A 19,462-nucleotide genomic window follows, 5' to 3' on the forward strand; every position below is an offset into this window, starting at 1 on the left:
GGGTTCTCATCTCGGAAAGAAGATACGCGGAAGGAACTCACTCCCCTTCTGGGTCTGGAGGTGTCTTTATTCTGCTCTGTGCGCTGGTGGGTAGTGGGGGTTAGGTGTAGAGCTGACTCAGCGCTTTCGTGGCGCGCTGCTGGCTCCCTGCAGCTAGACGCTGGAAGCGCGCGTGCTTCTCTGGAAAGTTTTGAAGTCTTTGTTGTTGGAAGTTTGAAAGCTTTTGAGAGGAGATTGCATGAATACTTTTTTTTCTTAACAAAATGCGTTCTCGTCAGCGCCTTGTACGGTGCTGGGACCTGTGCCTTCCTTCCGTCTGAGAAGCTGTTTCCTTCGTGTCTCATAGTTCTGTCCTGGCTTTTTCCGGCATGTTCTGGGAGGTTCCCTCTCCATTTTCCAGCCTTTTTGGGGCACTGGCATTTCTGCAGGAGACAACTGCTTTCTTTTTCTTGTGCCCTGGACGGTCTCAGAGCACCTGGCTCCGTGATGCACTGACGTGGGTGGGTTCTTCCACCCCTCTTCTGACGCCTGCCCTGGGGCCTCGGACCCCCTCCTGCCCACAGGCCTGAGCCTAAGGTGTCCAAGGGAGGGCGGTGGGCGAGGGCAGTGGGCGAGGGCGGGTCCCTGCCCTGGTCGATCGCCTCCCAGCCCCCTTCCTGGGAAGGCTCTGCGTCTCCAGTGCCCCCGGTGCCCTTGCCTCAGGACGGGTGCGGGCGCCACCTGGGGTCAGTGGCGCCGGGCGGGGCATGGGCCCGAGGCACTGTCCCCGACGGCCGCGCTTCTGTTGCAGAGTCGTGGACGTGCTGCTCAAGGCCATCATGCGCACCATGTGGCTCGCCGGCGGCTTCCACCGCGTGGTCGTGAAGGGGCGGCAGGCGCTGCCCACCGAGGCCGCCATCCTCACCCTGGCTCCACACTCCTCGTACTTCGACGCCATCCCCGTCACCATGACGATGTCCTCCGTCGTGATGAAGGCGGAGAGCAGAGACATCCCCATATGGGGAAGTGAGTGACCCCCATCCCGCTGGGGGAGTGACGCCCATCCCGCTGGAGAGAGTGACCCCCATCCCCTGGAGAGAGTGACCCCCCATCCCGCTGGGAGAGTGACCCCCATCCTGCTGGGAGAGTGACCCCCCATCCTGCTGGAGAGAGTGACCCCCATCCCACTGGGAGAGAGTGATCCCCATTCTGCTGGGGGAGTGACCCCATCCTCCTGGGAGAATGACCCCCATCCTGCTGGGAGAGAGTGATCCCCATCCCGCTGGGAGAGTGACCCCCCCATCCCGCTGGGAGAGAGTGACCCCCCATCCCGCTGGAGAGTGAGCCCCATCCCGCTGGGGGAGTGATCCCCATTCTGCTGGGGGAGTGACCCCCATCCTGCTGGGAGAGAGTGATCCCCCCATCCTGCTGGGAGAGAGTGATCCCCCCATCCTGCTGGGAGAGAGTGATCCCCCCATCCTGCTGGGAAAGTGAGCCCCACCCCTCTAGTCCCCTCATCCTTGTGGCAGTGATCAGCACCCCCATCCTGCAAGGAGTCAGCCCCACCCCCTCAGTCCTGCTGGGAGACTGCCCCCCATCCTGGTGGGAGTGCTGAGCGCCCCTTGATCCTGGGGGCACTGACACCCGCCCTGCTGGCTGGTCCAGGTCACATGACGCCAGACATGTCTGCACAGGTCCCACCCCCGCGAGCTAGGCCCTGGACCTCGACCTCTGTGTTATGATTTCTTCTGATATTACTGTGATTTTCATTTTTTATTAGCACACAAGTACCCTCAACTCTGAGGGTTACAGTGCTCCCTCGAGTTCTAACAGAGCCCGTTACCCTTAGCTCACAGAAGCGCTGGAAGCTGGGGCTAGCTCAGTATCTGTCCCGGGGGGTAGTTGCTGAGCTGTACCGGTTGGTGGGCTCACCTGCCTCAATCTTCTGGGTGGTTCCACCAAACCTCCCTTTCTCCTTATGGTCCTTTTTAGCAGCGTAGGAACAATCTGTGAGGAAGGATGAAATTGTTTCAACTGCACGAAAAAGCAAACTGTTTCAAGACGCAGGACAAAGTATCACTGAGGTCCGCTTAGATTTTCTTGAGTGCCATGGACCCAACTAGGTGGAATTTTATTCTGTTTAAAAATTTTTTCTTTTCACTTTTGTAAGACCTCCAGGAAATAAAGGTCATGGAATATTATTGTTTACACGTAGCAAAATGCTCAGAAAAGAGGCTCACAGCCCATGTTGGGCCCAGTGGGGAGTGGCCCTAGGGCAGAGCAGGTGGAAACCCACAGCTGTGGCCTCACCAGCCGGGAGGGTAACCGACAGCCACGGCCTCTGCTTGCCGTCAGGTCAGAGTTTTCTCTCCTGAGAAGTATCTTCCCACCTTTAAATCCTTATTCAAGGGCTAGCGTGTTGCTTGTCGCCATCAGCTTTGGTTTCGGGAGTCCTGAGTGCTGCCCCCGCCCACACACATGCACTAGCCCCCCCGCCCACACACACACACACACACACACACACACACACTTGCAGGGGCTAAGAACAGAGCCTCTGTGTCTTTTGTTGCTAACCGTCCAGCTTGCAGGGCTTTAGTTCCCTGAGCAGGGATTGAACCCATGCCCTCGGCAGTGAGAGCACAGAATTCTCGCCCTGGACCCCTGGGGAGTCCTAAGAAGGGGTCTCTGTGTCCTGGAGGGTGACCAGGCACCGCAGAGCCTGGGTTTAAACAACCGAAACGCGTCTTCTCTCACTGCTCTGGGGGCCAGAGTGGAAGGTCCAGGTGTCAGCAGGCTGGCCTTGGAGAAGCTGTCGCAGGCCCCCCTCCCGCGTCCAGTGTCCTTGCCCTCCTGGGCACACCCCGGCCGTGGCCGTGTCCCCTCGTCCCTGTCTTCCTTGTCACCTGGCCATTGGTCCTCCTTACAAGGACACCAGTCCCTGAACAGGGCCCACCCCGTGCAGCATGACCTCATCTTGACTTGGCCATATCTGCAGAAGTCCTGTTTCCCAGAGAGGTCAGCCGTGGGCCCGGGGAGGTCAGCCACGCGCCCTGGGCTCCCTGGCTCTTCCCTCAGTGACACAGGTGACCGGCGAGTCGGCCCTGTCTCTCTCTCTCCTGACTTGTTGTCTGTGCCCCGCAGGTTGGGGGCTCCCAGCCGTCCTCTAAGGCTTCAGTGCTGTCCCTGATCCCTTGTGGTTGGCACAGCCCACGGGGAACCTCTGGGGGGCTCACCACGCCATGGGCAGCGCCCATCGGCCCCACCCCCCATGAGCACCCCGCCTTCTCTTTCAGCTCTGATAAAGTACATCCGGCCAGTGTTCGTGTCCCGGACAGACCAGGACTCCCGCAGGAAGACGGTGGAGGAAATCAAGAGGCGGGCACAGTCTGGTGGGAAGTGGCCACAGGTGGGCGGCCGTGCCTGTGTCCTGCTCGGATTTATTCCGAAAGACATGACCGTAGGGGTCAGAGGGGAAAGAAACCTGAGGGCCAGAACTTGGCTTCCTTGGAGACATTGTGTTTCGTATTATTTTTGATAAGTGCAAATCCAAAAATGTGCTTGCATATCAGATATTTTTGGTCCTGGCATTTTAAAATAAGAAATCGGGGAAAATAATTTTCACTTGCATCTGAACCTCCCTAGTCATGTTTTAAGTTCTCCGTCGGAAATAGCTGGCTGGCCTGGCTCCGGGGTCAGTGGTGTCCAAATACGCACTGGGTTGCATCCCTTGCTCCTCAAAGCTCCGAGCTTGCCTGGCACGCTTCGGTTCCCTCGGGGCCCCCGGGAAGGCTGGCCTGGGCTGTGGGGCAGAATCCTCAGCCAGTAGGAGCGTGGGTGCGGTTTGACCCCTGCTGTATACATATGTAGTTTTTCTTTTCTGTTGAGCTGACCTTGAGAAGCTGGAGCCCCACAGGACTCCCTGGGTTCTGGCTGCTCAGGAAACAGTGACGGCCTTGCTGGTGGGCCCCCTGCCCGTGGATGGGCAGCCCCTGGGGGGCTGTGCTTCCAGGGTCCTGGTGCCGCCCCCACAAGAATGGCATGACCCCCTCCTCCATTCCTGCCCGGCCCAGGGTTGGACCCAGCCCCCTGGAGCTGGTCTTTCCTCCAGGGCCCAGGGTTGAAAGCAGCCTTATGAGCTGTACTTTCCAGCACGTGGGGGAAGTTAGCTTCCATCCCCCTGCCAGAAGTTGGTACGAGTCAGAGAGATGGGAGATCCTGGAGACAGGGCGTTGACTTTGCTGCTGGTTCTGAGGGCACCTGCGCTGTGGGCCCAGCCCCGGTCCACGAGGCCCTGTCCCCAGCCTCATGCTGCCCGCCCAGGCGCCTCTGTCCGGCTGGCCCCTGTCTGGCCCACGCGGCGGCTCCGGCGGGCACTGCGCGTCCTGCCGTCGGGACCTTGCTTCCAGATTTCAGTAAAAGCAGCAGTTAGAGGGGGGATTCACGAACGCTTCTGTCTGCCTCCTACTTTTCTCCGCTGAGTGTGTTTGAAGGGTCTGAACCACATCAGGCCCAGAAGAAGCAGGTTGGGAAGTTGGCCCCTGAACCGGCACTTTGATGCTGACTTTTTTTTCCTCTCGTTTCAAGATAATGATTTTTCCAGAAGGCACGTGTACCAATAGGACCTGCTTAATCACCTTCAAGCCTGGTAGGTAGTGTCTTCGTTTATCTCTCTTTCTCTGCGAGACGGTGGGGGAGCCCCTCACCCCTGGCAGAGTGCCTCGGCCCGGAGTGTTCTCCTGTCTGTCTCCTGCGACCCTGGGGTTTGGTCTGAGTGTCCGCAGCTGGCACAGGGTGTCCACGGCCGGCGCCCAGAGGCCTCTGACCAGGAAGCCCACTCTGTTCCAAGACCCAGCCGGACCGTGCAGGCAGGGAACTTGCCACCACGGAAACAAGAGGTGTCCCTCCTCCCTCCACAGGTGCCTTCATCCCGGGGGTCCCCGTCCAGCCCGTGGTTTTGCGGTACCCGAACAAACTGGTGAGTGTGTTCTCGCACACGTGCAGGTCCAGTGAGTGACCCGGGCCTGAGAACGGCCCGGTGTTCCAGAGTGTCCCCCATACTCACTCCGGAAGCCCTGCTCTCATGGATCGTAAAGTCCTGGCCCGTCCTTGAGCCGGGCCCGCTGGTGTGAGACCCCCATCTCCTCAGCAGCTCTGCCGCCCAGCTCACACTGAGGACGTTTTAAAACTGAGACTAACTCACACCAAGCTTCCTCGGGAGCCTCGTCATGATGGGTCATGGCGGGGGGCGGGGGCTGGTGCAGACACGGTGGGATCCCTCTGACGTCTGTGGGCCCCAGAGGCGTGCAGTGCCCCTGCTTCCAAGCCGGGTCCGTGGGCCAGGTCTGTGGGCTGACCCTGTGCCTGCCGGTGTGGACAGACCCGGGGCCTGAACGCCTATAGAGCCGGCAGCCACGTGGGCTGGCGCAGCCGTCCTTACGGCTCTGAAGAGGCGCACTCATTGGCTGGTTTCTGAGAACGAGGATCCGTCACCAGCCTGTAGAGCTCTAGATTTCTCCCTCTTCAGTTTGTTCCGTCAGCTCGTTTGAAGCAGGGTGCTGGGCGGCTCTGGGAGGAGGGGGATCGCGGGGACGAGGGCCTCTGTCGGGACTCACGGCTCCTCTTCTGCCCCCAGGACACCATCACGTGGACGTGGCGAGGCCCGGGAGCGTAAGTCAGAGCCCGCACAGTCCTCTCCTGCAGGGGCCCCCAAGCCACTTACTTTAGGGGTCACCGCGCCGGCCAGCAGTTCGGTTCAGTCCAAGGAGTCCAGCTGCGTGAGGCAGCCTTCCCTGCACCCAGGATCCCGGGACTGAAGTTGTTGGTCCTCTCCTGCGCGGGAGGGAAACGAATTCCTCTTCTTGCCTGAGTCTGTCCGCTCAGTGACCAAGCGCACAGCTTGACCCCAGGAAGGAAGGGGGCTCCCATCCACACAGCTCAGGGGCACACAGGGGGCTCAGGCGCCGACGTGTGTGCTGGTGTTTGGCGGGGAGGGGTGGTCCTCCCAGGGCCCCTGGCATGCCCACGTGGCAGGGGTGCATCACCAAGGCTGGAGGGTGGAGTGGGAGGTGAGGAGCCAGGGGGAAGCTGGGAGAGGGTCTGGGAAAGGGGTCCTTCAGGGTCCTGGCCAGCTGGGCTTGGAGCAGGCCGTGAAGAGGTGGCTGGTGGGAGGGGTGCCACGACCTCGGGCCTGGGGTGCACGGAGGGGCCTGAAGCTGGGGAGACGAGGTGTCCTGAGCTGGAGGACAAGTGGGGGTGTGGCCACGCCCAGGCAGGCATGGGCGTGTCTGATGAGCTCAGCCTTGCCCTCAGGGCTGTGCCCAGGAAGGCTCTGCGCCTCCCGGAGACTGGCCTGCTCAGGGGTGCCCTCTGCAGGGGAGCGGGGCGTGGAGGCCCAGCTTCAGAGCTGCAGGGAGTTGAGACTTAACCCTGCTGTAAATCTGTTCACATTCAAGGTTGAAGATCCTGTGGCTCACGCTGTGCCAGTTTCACAATCAAGTGGAGATTGAGGTTTGTCTCGACGCCGCGTTACATCGCTCAGCGTCTTGCGGAGCCGCTGCTGGCGTGCGGTTTCGTGATGTGCTGTGTCGTTGCAAATGCTACACTGCGTCACGCTAGGGCCTCCACAGACAGTGCTACCAGGCTGACGTACACACAGACGCAATGTTATGTCGGACCTCTGTGGACGTGGTATCGTAGGACATCGTGCTGGTATCTCTACGAGGTTGCCGGTCGTCTGTCTTGCTTTGAACGCTCCCTTTCTCACGGCTTCTTAGGGGGCTTCCCAGCGCTTCCGTCACTTTGTGTCCCTTGTATGACCTTTTATCCGTTCAGATAGGATTTTAAATATCAACAGGAAGCTAAGCCCATTGTTCCCTTATTACGGTTAGTGTAGCTTAAGAGCATATAAAATTCGCACACAAGCAATTAATGATTCTCTTGGCTTATATTTTCACCTGATGCTAACACAGCTGGCATCTTTGTCCTCTGTTGAATACCTGGTCAGACCAGGCGGCCTGCTGGCCAGTCTCCAGCCCGTCTCCAAAGTCCCAGTACACGTCCTTTCTGCTCAAACGTGCCACGTTCATGCAGCCTGCAAATTTAGTTGAGTAGATGAGGAATAGTCTGTTTTCTTAAAAGTGGAATAAAAGTGGAATTCATTTGCTACTCCTACATCTGAAAAATGAAAGACTAGTCTTACGCAACATAAAGCTTTTCATTTGCTACCTTCCAGTAAATACTGCAGAGTAATGCTGAATTTACACATGATCCCGGCCTTCAGCCAGGCTTTTCACTTCAGTAGAAATAAGCCACTTAGTAAAGCACTGAGCTGAAAGGGCCGTGGCGCGAGTCCAGGGGCAGCCGGCCCACAGCCCAGGATGTCTGCTGTGGCCGGGAGGCAGCAGCGGGGTGAGACTCCGGGGAGGACGCTCTGGTTCAGACTGACTGGCTCCTAATTTGAAGAGTTGAAGTTGTGTGGCTGTGTGGCGTTGCCCCGACCTCCTCCCTGTATCGCCCCTACAAGGCGCCCGTGCTGAGGGGGGCTGTCGCAGCTTTTAAACAGGGAGCGGTGAGTGACAGACCAGAGTTACCCGATGGGCGCTGATAGGATGGCGGGCGTCCTGTATTCTTGAGCATCCATGTTGAAAGGGTGCGGTGATGTATTTTTTTTCCTTTTCTCCGATGGAGCCTGGCCCGAGGTGTGGGTCTTATGTGCATAAAACACTGTGTGAGCTTCAGTCACACAGAGACCCAAGTTTCTGGGGCAATTTACCCTACTCTTCAAATGCCGCAGCTGTCCAAAAGCTGCTGAGAGCCTCTCACGGGAAACCCAAAACTGAGACCGTGAGAATCGGGGCACATGTATGATTCTTCTGCATCTGAAGACGGAGCCCCCGGGTGAAGTTCCCGCCCCAGGCCCGGACTCCTGTGTTGAGGGAGCGGTGCTCCTGGTAGGGCAGGGTGGTTTGGGAGTGTGCACACGTGTGGGTGTATGCGTCTGTGTGTGCGAGCACGTGTGCCCCTGCTTGAGCAGGAGTCACGACCCCGAAGACAACTCTGGTGGAAGGTGCTCTGTCAGCCCTTGACCTGCCAGGGTGGAGGTCGCGTTGCGGTGGTGACGGCGGCGGGGCAGGGGGAGTCCACGCTCGTGCGGGTGACCGGCTTCTCTGTGTGTGCAGTTCCTCCCCGTGTACACGCCCTCGGAGGAGGAGAAGAAGGACCCTGCCCTGTACGCCAGCAACGTGCGCCAAGTCATGGCAGAGTGAGTGAGCCCCGCGCCCGCCCCGCCCCTGCGCAGCCGGGTGGGGGTTCCCCGGACGCCCCAGTGCCCTTGGCCTCACCAGGCACTCACTACTCGGTGTCCTTGTCCACCGGTGTCCCGGCCTTGCTGTAGACCAGCCGGCAGCGGGGGGAGATGGGTTTGAACCAGCCTGGCCGAGCTTCAGCCAGAGCGTGCTTGGCCACGCGCTTTGTCTCCCCGTCCTGTTGGAGGACATTTCTGCTTGTTCAGCCTTCGGAGGATGGGTCATTGCCCCCGAATCCTCTGCACTGCAGCCTGTCCTGGGAGCCAACAGCGCCCGCGGGGCTGTGTCCGCATGAGCCCCGTGGAGACAGGCAGCGGGACCGTGGGCAAGAGCGCACTGCAGGGCCTGGGCCGGCAGGTCCTGGCTGCCCTCCACCTGAGAGCGGCGCTGAGGTGCTCCCTCTGCTGCGCGCGGGGTTTGTGCACTTAATCCCGTGTCGCTGATGTGATGGCGTGCCAGCAGCCGGGAGCATCCCCGCCTCAGTTTCCCTGCGGCTCCCGGCTGGTGCCAGGCCCCAGGAGTTCAGTCTGCCCACGCGCCTCAGAGCCTTGGCGCTGGGAGCAGAGTTCGGGGGTGTGGGGGGGACACGCCCCCACCCCACCCCCGACACTGACTCTGGGACACAGCCGCCAGCGGCAGGAGGCACTCAGGTCTCACTTCTTGGGAAGTCAGGACGGTGAGGGACCCTGATCAACCCTAGACAGATATACTATCCACAGAGTCAAAGGCCTGACAGTTTGGGTGTGATTTTTTGTTGCTGTTTAGTTTACATTCAAGTAAATCAACTATTAAAAGTCTTAAATATGTGCCCTAAGGAAACTTCTAGCTGTCACGCAGTCTGTATTGGCCCAGTGGGAAAGGACAGATACCCACGGGGTCCCCTCTTGCCTCACGGGTGCAGGAGGGTTCCAGAACCGTGAGGGTCCCACCCAGGGCCCCACAGGCCTTGCAGGCGGCCCGGGGACACTCTGGGCCTTCCCGCGCCCACACGGCCAGACTGAGTGCTCTTAAGCGGAATTCAGAGTCATCGCCATGGCAACCAGGAACCACAGCCTTGCGCTCGTACCTGCCCGGGACTGGGTCCGGGGCCCTCGGAGACCAAAGCCCAGGGAGGCCCAAGCACCTCAGGTGCGACGGTCTCGTGTGCTGCCCTCCGTGTCCTGGGATGTGGAGCCTTGGATCCGGAGGGCCGGCTGCCCCGCCAAGACAAGGGGAAGCCCACTCAGTTACAGAGACGGGGTTGGCAGGGTCGTTTTCGATACCTGGTAAATTTCCTACCGTGAATACGCTTTCCGTAAATGTCAGGAGAAGGCTGTTTTCCTTGAAATCTGAGGCAGCCTGTGGGATGACCCGGTTCTGCCTCCCTCTGACCTCAGGGCAGCGCCAGCCTGGGGACCAGGGTGCCCTGCACCCCGAGGGCGGCCTCCTGTCCCTGAAGGCGCCTGATGCGGGCTCCATCCCTCGTGGGCAGGACTGCAGAGGTGCCAGGCTGGCCCGCAGCTGGGCGGCCCCGGGCCCCACGTCTCTGAGTCTGCGGCCAGCTGTCCGGCCTCTGGGTCTCGTGCCGAGCGCGGCACTGTGATTGCGCAGTGGGGCGGCCCCGGGCCCGTCTCTGAGTCTGCGGCCATGTCCAGCCTCTGTGTCTCGTGCCGAGCACGGGCCTTACTGTGATTGCGCAGCTGGGCGGCCCCGGGCCCCAGGTCTCTGAGTCTGCGGCCATGTCCGGCCTCTGCGTCTCATGCCAAGTGCGGCCTTCCTGTCCTTGCTGCTGTCTGTGTTTCGGCTGCACTGCTTGGCACACGGGCTGGTTCCCTGACTAGCAATCAACCCCGGGCCTCCACAGTGAAAGCGCCAAGTCCTAACCTCCAGGCTACCTGGGAGCTCCCTGAAATATGCTCTTTAAACATTACCGGTTCACACGCCTCAGCATCCAGAGCACTCAGCGCCCAGTGGCTCCTGGTAAAGGCTCCTACGGGCTCCACAGGCACCCTCAGCCCATCCCGCAGGCTTGGGGCAGCCCAGGGGGAGGGTCAGGGGCTCCCTCCTCCCTCCAGGCCCTGCTCAGGCCCCCCCAGGATGTGGCTTCTAGGGGGGACCTGACAGGAGGGGCCTCAGTCCGCAGGGCTGGGGGCAGGCCTGCAGCTTCTCCCCACATCACACGCAGGTGGGAACGGCCCGGGAAGCCGAGCCTGCCCCCCTCCGCTGGGTGGGAGGACTCATGGGGCGCTGCCTGTCCTGCCTCCTAGGCCGGGAGCGGGGGACCCCCAGAGCGGCCCGTCCCCTCGCGCGTGTGTGTGCTCTCCTCCGGCTTTCACACCCTCTGATGCTGCAGGGCCTGCCCCCCGAGTCCTCCTCGCGGCTGAGTACCGGCAGGAGACTCCGAGCCGTGCGGACACGCCCGGGGCTGTGCTGGTGAAGCTGCCTGTTTCTCCAGCACCCCCGCACCCCACGTCTCATCCAGAGGGTCGCTTCTGTTCTTGGGGAGCTGGTTCTCTCCATGACTCTCCCCCCCACCCTGAACACAACCTGTATTCTTATCAACTTCTACTTTTAATGTGTAACTAAGCTTCACTGAGGCTGCAGAACGTGGAACCCTAAACAGAAGCGCCACTTACAGGGCAGACAGCCTGGGTCGTGCGGAGGGCAGTCTCTTGTTAAAAATCCACGTGTTTGGGGGACAGGCCGCTCCAGGGTGCTGCGCCCACGGGTCCCGGAGCAGGAAGTAGGATGGGTGAGTCGGCAGGCGTCACTGTCGCGTGGGCCTCCGCCGTCAGAGCTGAGCCTGGAGCGAGAGGGCCCGGGACTCGGGGCCTCCGCCGTCAGAGCTGAGCCTGGAGCGAGAGGGCCCGGGACTTGGGGCCTCCGCCGTCAGGGCTGAGCCTGGAGCGAGAGGGCCCGGGACTCGGGGCCTCCGCCGTCAGAGCTGAGCCTGGAGCGAGAGGGCCCGGGACTCGGGGCCTCTGCGTGACGCCGCTGTCCGCCGCTCTCCCCCTGGGACAGTCCCCCTGCAGCCCTGAGGGCGGCTGACCCGGCCTGCCCTCTCCCGCAGGGCCCTGGGTGTCGCCGTGACCGACTACACGTTCGAGGACTGCCAGCTGGCCCTGGCCGAAGGCCAGCTCCGTCTCCCCGCCGACACCTGTCTTCTGGAGTTTGCCAGGCTGCTCAGGGGCCTGGGGTGAGCTTCCCTCATCCTTTATGCACGAGCACTGAGTCGGGACGGCCATCTCGTGGGCACTTGGGACAAAGGAGTGAGACCTTCCAGCGGGCACAGGCTTCGTGTGGGCCTGACCCTGCCAGGCCCTGCGGGGTCCCTGCCCAGGCACTGATAACAGCCCGGAGGTCACAGGTGGAGGACAGTTGAGATAATTAATGGTGCTCTTTCTGAGGTTTTGGATTTTTTTTCTTTTTTCAAACACCAGCATCATTCCACACAGAAGTGTCCTAAACCCTGAATGGCTGACTTGTCTCTTTATGGACGGCCTCCCCACCCCCCAGCCCCGTACTGCATCCTGGGAGGGCCTGTCCCAGGGTGGGCCGGCACCCCGCGGGGTCCCAGTGCTTGCGGGGGACACAGTCGGCCCTCAGGCTTCCAGAAGAGGCCCTCTCCCTGAGGACAGACTGATGCTCCGTCTAGGAATCATCTTTGTGGTTTGCTGGGTCTTAAGATATAGCAGCAAAGCTTCTGCGACTTTATTGAAAACAATCTTCCCCTCTTTTTATTCCTTTAGACTAAAACCAGAAAGACTTGAACAGGATCTGGACAGGCATGCAGAAAGCGCCAGAATGACGCAGGGCAGGAGGGTGACGCTCCCCGAGTTCGCAGCGCAGCTGGGGGTCCCCGAGTCTGAGTCTCTGGAGGACCTGTTCTCCCTGTTTGACGAGGTAGGGGGTGGGCTGGGGTGGGGGCAGCTGTTTTTCCCTGGGGGCAATTTTGGAAGCAAAGGAGAGACCAGCCTTCAAGGCCCATCTTCCTAGCCGCTCTGTCTTTTGGAGTGTCTTCTCCTGCGCATCTCAAATGTAAATAGAAATTCGGCTTCTAAGTCAGCGTTTGCCGACACGCTCGCCTGTAGTTGAGGGAAATGAAGCAGGTTGCTCAAAGACCCCTGACACCGCGTGTGCCCTCGGGAGGTGGCGGGGCCCTCGCTGAAGGCGCCTCTCCCCAGGGCGGCGGCGGGGAGGTGGACCTGCGCGAGTACGTGGTGGCCCTGTCTGTCGTCTGCCGGCCAGCCCGGACCCTGGACACCATCCAGCTGGCGTTCAAGGCAAGTGCGGCGCTTCTGCGACTTTAACGGGTGGGGTCGGGGAGACACGGGCTCGTCCGACCTGTGATACACTTTGTAGTCCCTTAGGATGTTAGGGAATTTAGTTGACCCGGCTCTTTTCACATGAGCTTGTACCAGCCATTGCTTGCAGAAAGGCCCAGAAGTGCCTCTGCCTGGCTCCTCCTAGATGAGAGTCCCCGCTCCCCTTCCCGGGCCCTGCTGGTGCTGAGCGGGGCTGCTGGGCTGTCTCTCCCCACACGGCCTCCCCATCGGCTGCTGACTGGAAGGAAACAGGGTTTCAGGACTGGAGAGCCACCTGCCCCAGTGTGACTCCAAGCCAGGCTGCTGGCAAGGGGTGCGTGAGTCTGGGAGGTGGGGAGAGGGCCATGCTAGAGTCCGGGCCCACCCAGATCCACCCGGCGGTCCCGAAGGCTGATCTCATGGGGTCAGTCCCCCAGGATGGAGCGAGGCAGGCCTTGCCCGCCGAGAGACAGGCTCCATCTCACAGGTGCAGCTCAGATGAGCAAGACTCACGGGCACCTGCCGTGTGTAGGTCAGGGGACCCCTGTCCCTCAGTGGTGGAGAATGCCGCCTCTGCCTTCCAGCCCCAGCAGACCTCCCCACGGCTGGGAGGGTCCCCCACGGCGCAGAGTGGCTTCTGCCAGTCACAGCAGAGGAGTTAACGGGCGGCATCAGTGCTTGGTGGACCCAGGCTCGGAAAGCCCGCCCGCATCCTCCGGCTTCAGCAGGCACCTCTTGGGGCTCATGGCCCTGTGTCAGCCTCACTCTGGCAGGTGGCCCGCAGCAGCTGCACAGACGTTAGTGGGTGGAATCGGCCGTCACGATGGCGGCTGGTAGGGAGCAGGCGACCTGTTTTCAGTGCAGCCGCCGAGCACGACCGTGAATGCTAGGGTGCCCACCCAGGTCCAGGTGCACCGGCCGGGATGGGGGGCAGGGCCACCTGTGCGGCTGCCCCGAGCGTCCTGGTGCTTCTCCACGACAGCCTCCCCTGCAGGGACCGCCCCTCCCAGGCCCCAGACAGTGGGCGGCCCCCATGTCCCATGTCCCCACAGGGCGCCCCCGAGTGCTGCTCGTCTAGACAGGCTGCCCCACCTGACGCTGAGGACTCACAGGTTCTCCCTCCATCCCCACCCGCAGCCCAGGATTGGGGCACGTTTCAGTAGGTGTGGGCAGGTGGCCCCGAGATGTGGTGAGGGGGGTCTGCACGGCAACCTGCTCTGGGGGGTCTGCGTGGCCCCGAGATGTGGTGAGGGGAGTCCGCGAGGCGCCCTGCTCTGGGGGGTCTGCGTGGCCCCGAGATGTGGTGAGGGGGGTCCGCGAGGCGCCCTGCTCTGGGGGGTCTGCGTGGCCCCGAGATGTGGTGAGGGGGGTCCGCGAGGCGCCCTGCTCTGGGGGGTCTGCACGCGCCCTGCCCGGGGGTGCAGACGCACCTGTGCCTTCCTCGTGTGCTGGCCGCAGTCCCTCTGGGCCGATGGTTGAGGTGCCACATTCCCGTGCTGGCCGGGCCCCCGAGCGGCACTCGCGGGCGGCACGCGCGCTGCTGGGTCCCTTGTCTCCACTTTCTCTACCTGCTGCCGTCGGTTCAGTTCTGTCGCTCAGTCGTGTCCAACCCTTGTGACCCTGTGACCTGCAGCACGCCAGGCCTCCTTGTCCACCACCAGCTCCCAGAGTTCACTCAAACTCATGTCCATGGAGTCAGTGATGCCATCCAGCCATCTCATCCTCTGTCGTCCCCTTCTCCTCCTACCCTCAATCTTTCCCAGCATCAGGGTCTCTTCAAATGAGTCAGCTCTTTGCATGAGGTGGCCAAAGTATTGGAGTTTCAGCTTCAACATCAGTCCTTCCAATGAACACCCAGGACTCATCTCCTTTAGGATGGACTGGTTGGATCTCCTTGCAGTCCAAGGGGCTCTCAGGAGTCTCTCCAACACCACAGTTCAGAAGCCTCAATTCTTCGGCGCTCAGCCTTCTTTATGGTCGTCATCACCAGATACAGTCCTGGTACAAACCCCGTCAGCTCAGGAAGGTGAAGGAGGGGAGCCCCGGTGGCTCCTGGCCTTTCTCAGACAGACGGCAGGGTCGTCTCTGGATGTAGAGACAGGTCCCCTCGCTTTTGGCATCACAGATTCAGGCTTCAGGCCCACTCATCCCCCCAAAGCGTCTCAGCGCTGGTGGGTGGGAGGCACCCACGGGCCGGGCTGGACTCTGGGGCTCTGGAGGCTGCGAGAGAGGCTTGTCTGCAGATAATCTGGTTCGACAAGCCTAAAGAGGAAATGAGATACGAGGGGACTCAGGAGCTGTCCGCCCCACAGCCCCAGGCCGGGGAGGAGGAGTGGGCTGGGCCCCGGGGGCGGTGGAGGCAGCCCCCCACACGGAAACCAGGCAGAGGCTGCTGGAAGCGCCTGGTGGCGGGTCTCCCACCTCCTGAAGGCTGTGTGTGTGTGGGTGGCCGGCTCGTCTCACTGACAGAATTCGGTGAGTCTGGGCAGGGCCTGAGCTCTGCCTGGCCCGGGGAGCAGGCGTCCCGCCCTGGGGAGCCCGCCTCCAGGCAAGAGGGCAGAGTGGACACTCCAGAGGCCCTGGGGTCTGGGAGCAGCTGGGCCTGGGGCCCCAGGCCACAGAGTGAGGAGCAGAGCCCGCAGGCGGCACGGGGGGGTGGCCCCCAGCTCTGCCACAGCCTCGGGGGGCCAGGGGCCTCCTCCAGAACTGGTTGAGAGGGGTGGCGTTGGGAAGGTCAGCCGCACAGGGACAGGGGCTGCAGGTGGGTCTCAGCCCGGTGGTGACCGAGGCTGTGGGTGCACCCGCCGGTGTGGCCTCACTGTGGCTGTAAAACGCCCGCAGCGATGACCATCAGAGAACCCTGAGAGGACAGGCCCGTCACTCACAGGTCCTGGAGGGCCCATGGCGCCCCCGCACAGCGAGCTCACGGGGAGAGAGTGGACGGGCTCTGCCTTTGGGGGGTGAGGGGGCCTAGGGCTTCGGGGCTCGCTCTTCAGCGGTGAATTCAGAGCAGAAGGGGGGAAGTTAGAGGAGGAGGGAAGAGGGGGTCACTGCGGTGGTCCACTGTGTGGATCACTAGGGCTCCTTGGAAGGGGACCTCAGGGGCTGGGGGCCGGCCTTGCTCCTCACCCTGCGGTTTTGCCAGTGACCACAGGTCACGGCCGTGGTGTGTTGACCCAGGGGGATGTCTGAAGTGGGCGCCTCGTAGGCAACGCCCGAACGCCAGGCCATCGCGTTGCAGCGTCCACGGCGCCGTGTCTGGTGGATTTCAGACATAAGAGCGGGGAACTCAAGGCCCCAGGGCTGGGTCGTGGAGCTGAGCTCCTGCCCAGCTTGAGAGCGGAGCAGCCCCGGGCCATGTGGCAGGGGAGGCCGCTGGGTGACGCCCGCCCCTCCCCGCAGATGTTCGGGTCACAGGACGGCAGTGTCGAGGAGCACGCCCTGTCCAGCATCCTCAAGACGGCCTTGGGGGTGGCGGAGCTGACCGTGACCCACCTCTTCCGGGCCATAGACCAAGAGCAGAAGGGCAGGATCGCGTTTGGTGAGTGGCCGGGAGCGGCGGAGGACTCCCCGGCGCCCCCGGAACCTGGCAGGGCTGGGGCGGGGCTCCAGCCTCCTCTGTACGGTGGTTCACTGCACGGTCTGTCTGGCAGGGAAGCAGACGCCTCGCAGGGGCTGCTGTCGGGCGGAGATCAGGGCCGCTGGGAACAGGAGGGGTTCCGCCCTGACTCCTAGGGCACCTCCTCTCCGGGGGGCTTGGCCCTGGCACTTGTCGCCACGCATGGTGGGACGGCTGCGCGCCTCGGGCAGGAATCCACCCGGGCGAGGGCAGCAGGACCCCCCGAGGGCAGCCGGCTCATCCTCTGACGAGCCGTAATCTCCCTGAGATAAGAGCAGAGTTTGCTCAGGAAAGGTCACCTTGTTTGGCTTTGTTTTAAAATCACATCCAAATGTCAGGAGGAGCCGCCGCGCCTCGCTTTGGGTGTGCACGCCTGCGGTAAAGGGGCCGCGGGGAGCCGAGGCTGCCGCTGCTCTGAGCCCCCAGACTGCAGACCCCGTGGAGGCTGTTCCCACCGCCTGAGGGAGCACGGGCGCTTCTCTGCAGCCGCCTGGAGCCTGCGGCGCCTTGACCTGGGGCTCAGAACATCGCCGAGCCCCCGGGGCACCCCCAGCAAAGCCCCAGGGCGTCCCCCACCCCGAAGCTGGGACCCAAAGTCACGGGGAGACAGGGCACAGGCCCCGCGAGGGCTCAGGGGGCCCCTGCACTGGGTGTCCCCGGGGCACAGCCGAGGCCATCTCAGGACGCTGAGCACCCGGGACACGCCGCAAACGTGACGCTTCAGTGCCCGGAAGGGCGAGGCCGAGGCAGCGTGGCGGTGCCCCGGACTCCGCAGGGACCAGGGCGCCGCAGAGAAACGAGCACGGGGCCTCCTGGGCGTGCACGTAGATCCCAAGATGCCCCCGGGTGTGAGGGGCGCCCGGAGAGACGCCAGACTGGAGGCCTTGGCCCCCCACGCTCCTAACCAAGGTGCCCGTGTCTCTCCAGCCGACTTCGAGAGGTTCGTCCAAGCGAACCCCGACTTCGCAGAGGAATACCTGTACCCCGAGCAGACGCGTCCCCGGAGCTGTGCCCGGACACCCCCGGCTCCCACCCCCAATGGTTTCTGCGCCGACTTCAGCCCCGAAAGCTCGGCCACTGGGATGGGGCCTGTTCGCAAGAAGCTGGACTAGGGTGGAAGGGTCTGGGGAGGCCAGGCCTGTGCTCAGCCACCAGCCCGTCTCACACTCCCACGCGTGCTGCCCCTGCCCTGCCCTCAGCCGGGTCCGGGGTGGGCCGGGCCGGGCGGCCCTTGCACGCCGCCCGAAGGAAAGCCACAGCAGCTCGCGGGGCAGCTCTGGCCCCGCTTCCGAGTGGCGCGTGGGGGGGGGGCCCTCAGTTGCTTTGTCCTCACCTCGAGCCCCCCATCCTCTCCCTGGGCCCTCCGGTCCGGTCCGGTCCGGGCAGTGCAGGCCGGCGGCCTCCACGGGCATGTGAAGGCATGACTCCCGCCCGCGTGTCAACTCCAGCACAGTCCGCCACCTTCCTCGGAGCCCGCGGGCAGGGCCGCTGCCGGTTTTTAAGCATTTCTATATTTGCAGGAGCTCGTGAGCCTTTTGTAAACTTCATTTAGATACTTCAGGAAACATTCAGCCTTTTTTTTACGAGAAGAGAATTGTTTTTCTACTTCATTTTCCTTTGAGGGTCAGAGGATATTTATTTATTGGCCCTTTTTTGATAGATCCTGGGGCTCTCTGGGGCTTTGAGTTGACCTTCTCTCCAGCCCCTCCCATCTGGGCAGCCCCCCTGCCCCGCCCCAGCATTGGGGCACCACAAGCACCCCATCCTGAGCCGCCTTCCTGCCGCCTCAGCCCTTCTCAGCCCCGATGCTCTTACACCAGCCTAGGGTTTCTGTTTCGGGGTGACCAGATCCACTTCAGCGAGCGCAGGCTGGGACCAGAGCCCTGAGTGTGGGGAGGGGAATCCGGCCGCTGTGGAAACGGCGGGGGCTCCTGTCTCCCCGGCTGGCACTCCAAGGGCACAGTCAGTCCCCAGGAGGCTTCGCCAGCCGCTGACTCCCCCCAGCAGCCCCCCTTTCCCCCAGGTTTCCCGGGGTGTCAGGAGCCAGGGGAGCCTCAGGGAAGGGAGGTGTGGGGAGCAGGTGGTGGGGTTCAGGGAGACCTGGGGGCTGGGGTGCCTCTCTGTGCCCGGAGGTGGGGGGCAGCAGCTCTGGGCTCAGGGAGGGGCTCCAGGGGCCTCCTTCACGGTCACGAAATCACCTTGATTCACTTCCTCAGGACGTGATTAGAAACGTGTCCTCAAAGCACAATGGCAGCCACGCAGTGTGTGTTCCTGGAGCGAAGCGTCTGGGTTTGTTTGGGACTTTTTTTTTTTAATTTCTAAGGCGATTGGATTTTGTCTTGGGGCCATGGAAAGTGGCCACCAGGGCTGGAATTGCGGAACAAATATTTACTGACTTCCTGAGGCTCGGAGACCTGCGTGTGGACAGACAGAGGGACAGGCGTCAGGAAAGGAAACCCCCTTCACTTCCGTTCATTCCAGAGCCCCTCCCGCCCCGAGTGGGCCAGGGGCACCTGACATCATTCCAGGGCGCTGGCCCGTAGGATACAGAACTTCTAGCACAGACTTGGCAGCAAACAGGACTGCGGTCCTGACCATAGAGCGCATGAAGGCTCATCTTCACAAGACAAAGCCCCGCGCCCGGCCATGAAGGAGGTGAACGAGCCGAGATGTTCTGAGCAGGGGCCTCGGCCCGCGTCTGTGGATGAAGGGGTTTTGAATGAAACGCTGCTGTGCGTTTTCAGGAAAAAATCTCTGATAAACAGACCTTGAATGGATGTTTGTTCCTCCTGATTCTTTTTTCTCTTTCGTAGTGACTTAGGGCCGTGGGTTCAGAGCTGTGAATGTACAGAGCTCAGGGGTGAATCCCCCTTTCGTGGGACCAGGAGCTGCGAGGGGCCCACCGCCTGCAGGGGCCCCTCAGGGTGCTGGGGGTGGGGGGAGGGATCGGGCAGCTCCAAAACAACCGGAGGTTTTCAATAGAATGAATAAAACATAGCGTCTTAAATGCTTGAGGATGTGTTTTGTTACGTGTGTTTTTTATTGGAAAGGCAACAGCAGGCGTGACTCAGGCCAGCACAGGAGCACCGTCTGCCTGAGGTTTCCTGCTGCTTTTCTAGGAGGCTGGGAAAGCACAGTCATTGAAATTCTGTAGGAAACACTTTCTGGATAACAGGAGGGTCTGGGTGTTTCACACTCACATAGACAGCAGCTGACGTTTCCCAGAACTCAACCTCCCAGGTTGTCTGCAGACCTGCGGTGTCAGTTTCTGTCCTTTC

General features: G+C 61.9%; 1 protein-coding gene across 2 annotated transcripts in view; it reads left to right on the forward strand.

Moving 5' to 3' along the window:
- Nucleotides 1-19,198, forward strand: part of LPCAT1 (lysophosphatidylcholine acyltransferase 1) — a 38,422-nt gene extending 19,224 nt beyond the window's left edge. Inside the window, exons 3-14 of one of the 2 annotated variants that reach the window (XM_027980187.3) lie at nucleotides 791-1,005; nucleotides 3,273-3,385; nucleotides 4,564-4,624; nucleotides 4,896-4,954; nucleotides 5,612-5,646; nucleotides 6,432-6,486; nucleotides 8,157-8,239; nucleotides 11,332-11,457; nucleotides 12,011-12,164; nucleotides 12,446-12,544; nucleotides 15,968-16,106; nucleotides 17,112-19,198. In XM_027980187.3, coding sequence (XP_027835988.1) covers nucleotides 791-1,005; nucleotides 3,273-3,385; nucleotides 4,564-4,624; nucleotides 4,896-4,954; nucleotides 5,612-5,646; nucleotides 6,432-6,486; nucleotides 8,157-8,239; nucleotides 11,332-11,457; nucleotides 12,011-12,164; nucleotides 12,446-12,544; nucleotides 15,968-16,106; nucleotides 17,112-17,296 — 1,324 coding nt within the window. In that variant the 3' untranslated portion in view covers nucleotides 17,297-19,198. The remainder of the gene's footprint in view (nucleotides 1-790; nucleotides 1,006-3,272; nucleotides 3,386-4,563; nucleotides 4,625-4,895; nucleotides 4,955-5,611; nucleotides 5,647-6,431; nucleotides 6,487-8,156; nucleotides 8,240-11,331; nucleotides 11,458-12,010; nucleotides 12,165-12,445; nucleotides 12,545-15,967; nucleotides 16,107-17,111) is intronic. The other variant, XM_027980188.3, reaches the window with a different exon arrangement.
- Nucleotides 19,199-19,462: the final 264 nt, after the last annotated feature.

This window comes from Ovis aries, chromosome 16 (genome assembly GCF_016772045.2).
Source record: "Ovis aries strain OAR_USU_Benz2616 breed Rambouillet chromosome 16, ARS-UI_Ramb_v3.0, whole genome shotgun sequence".
In the NCBI taxonomy this organism is placed as follows: Eukaryota; Metazoa; Chordata; class Mammalia; order Artiodactyla; family Bovidae; genus Ovis; species Ovis aries.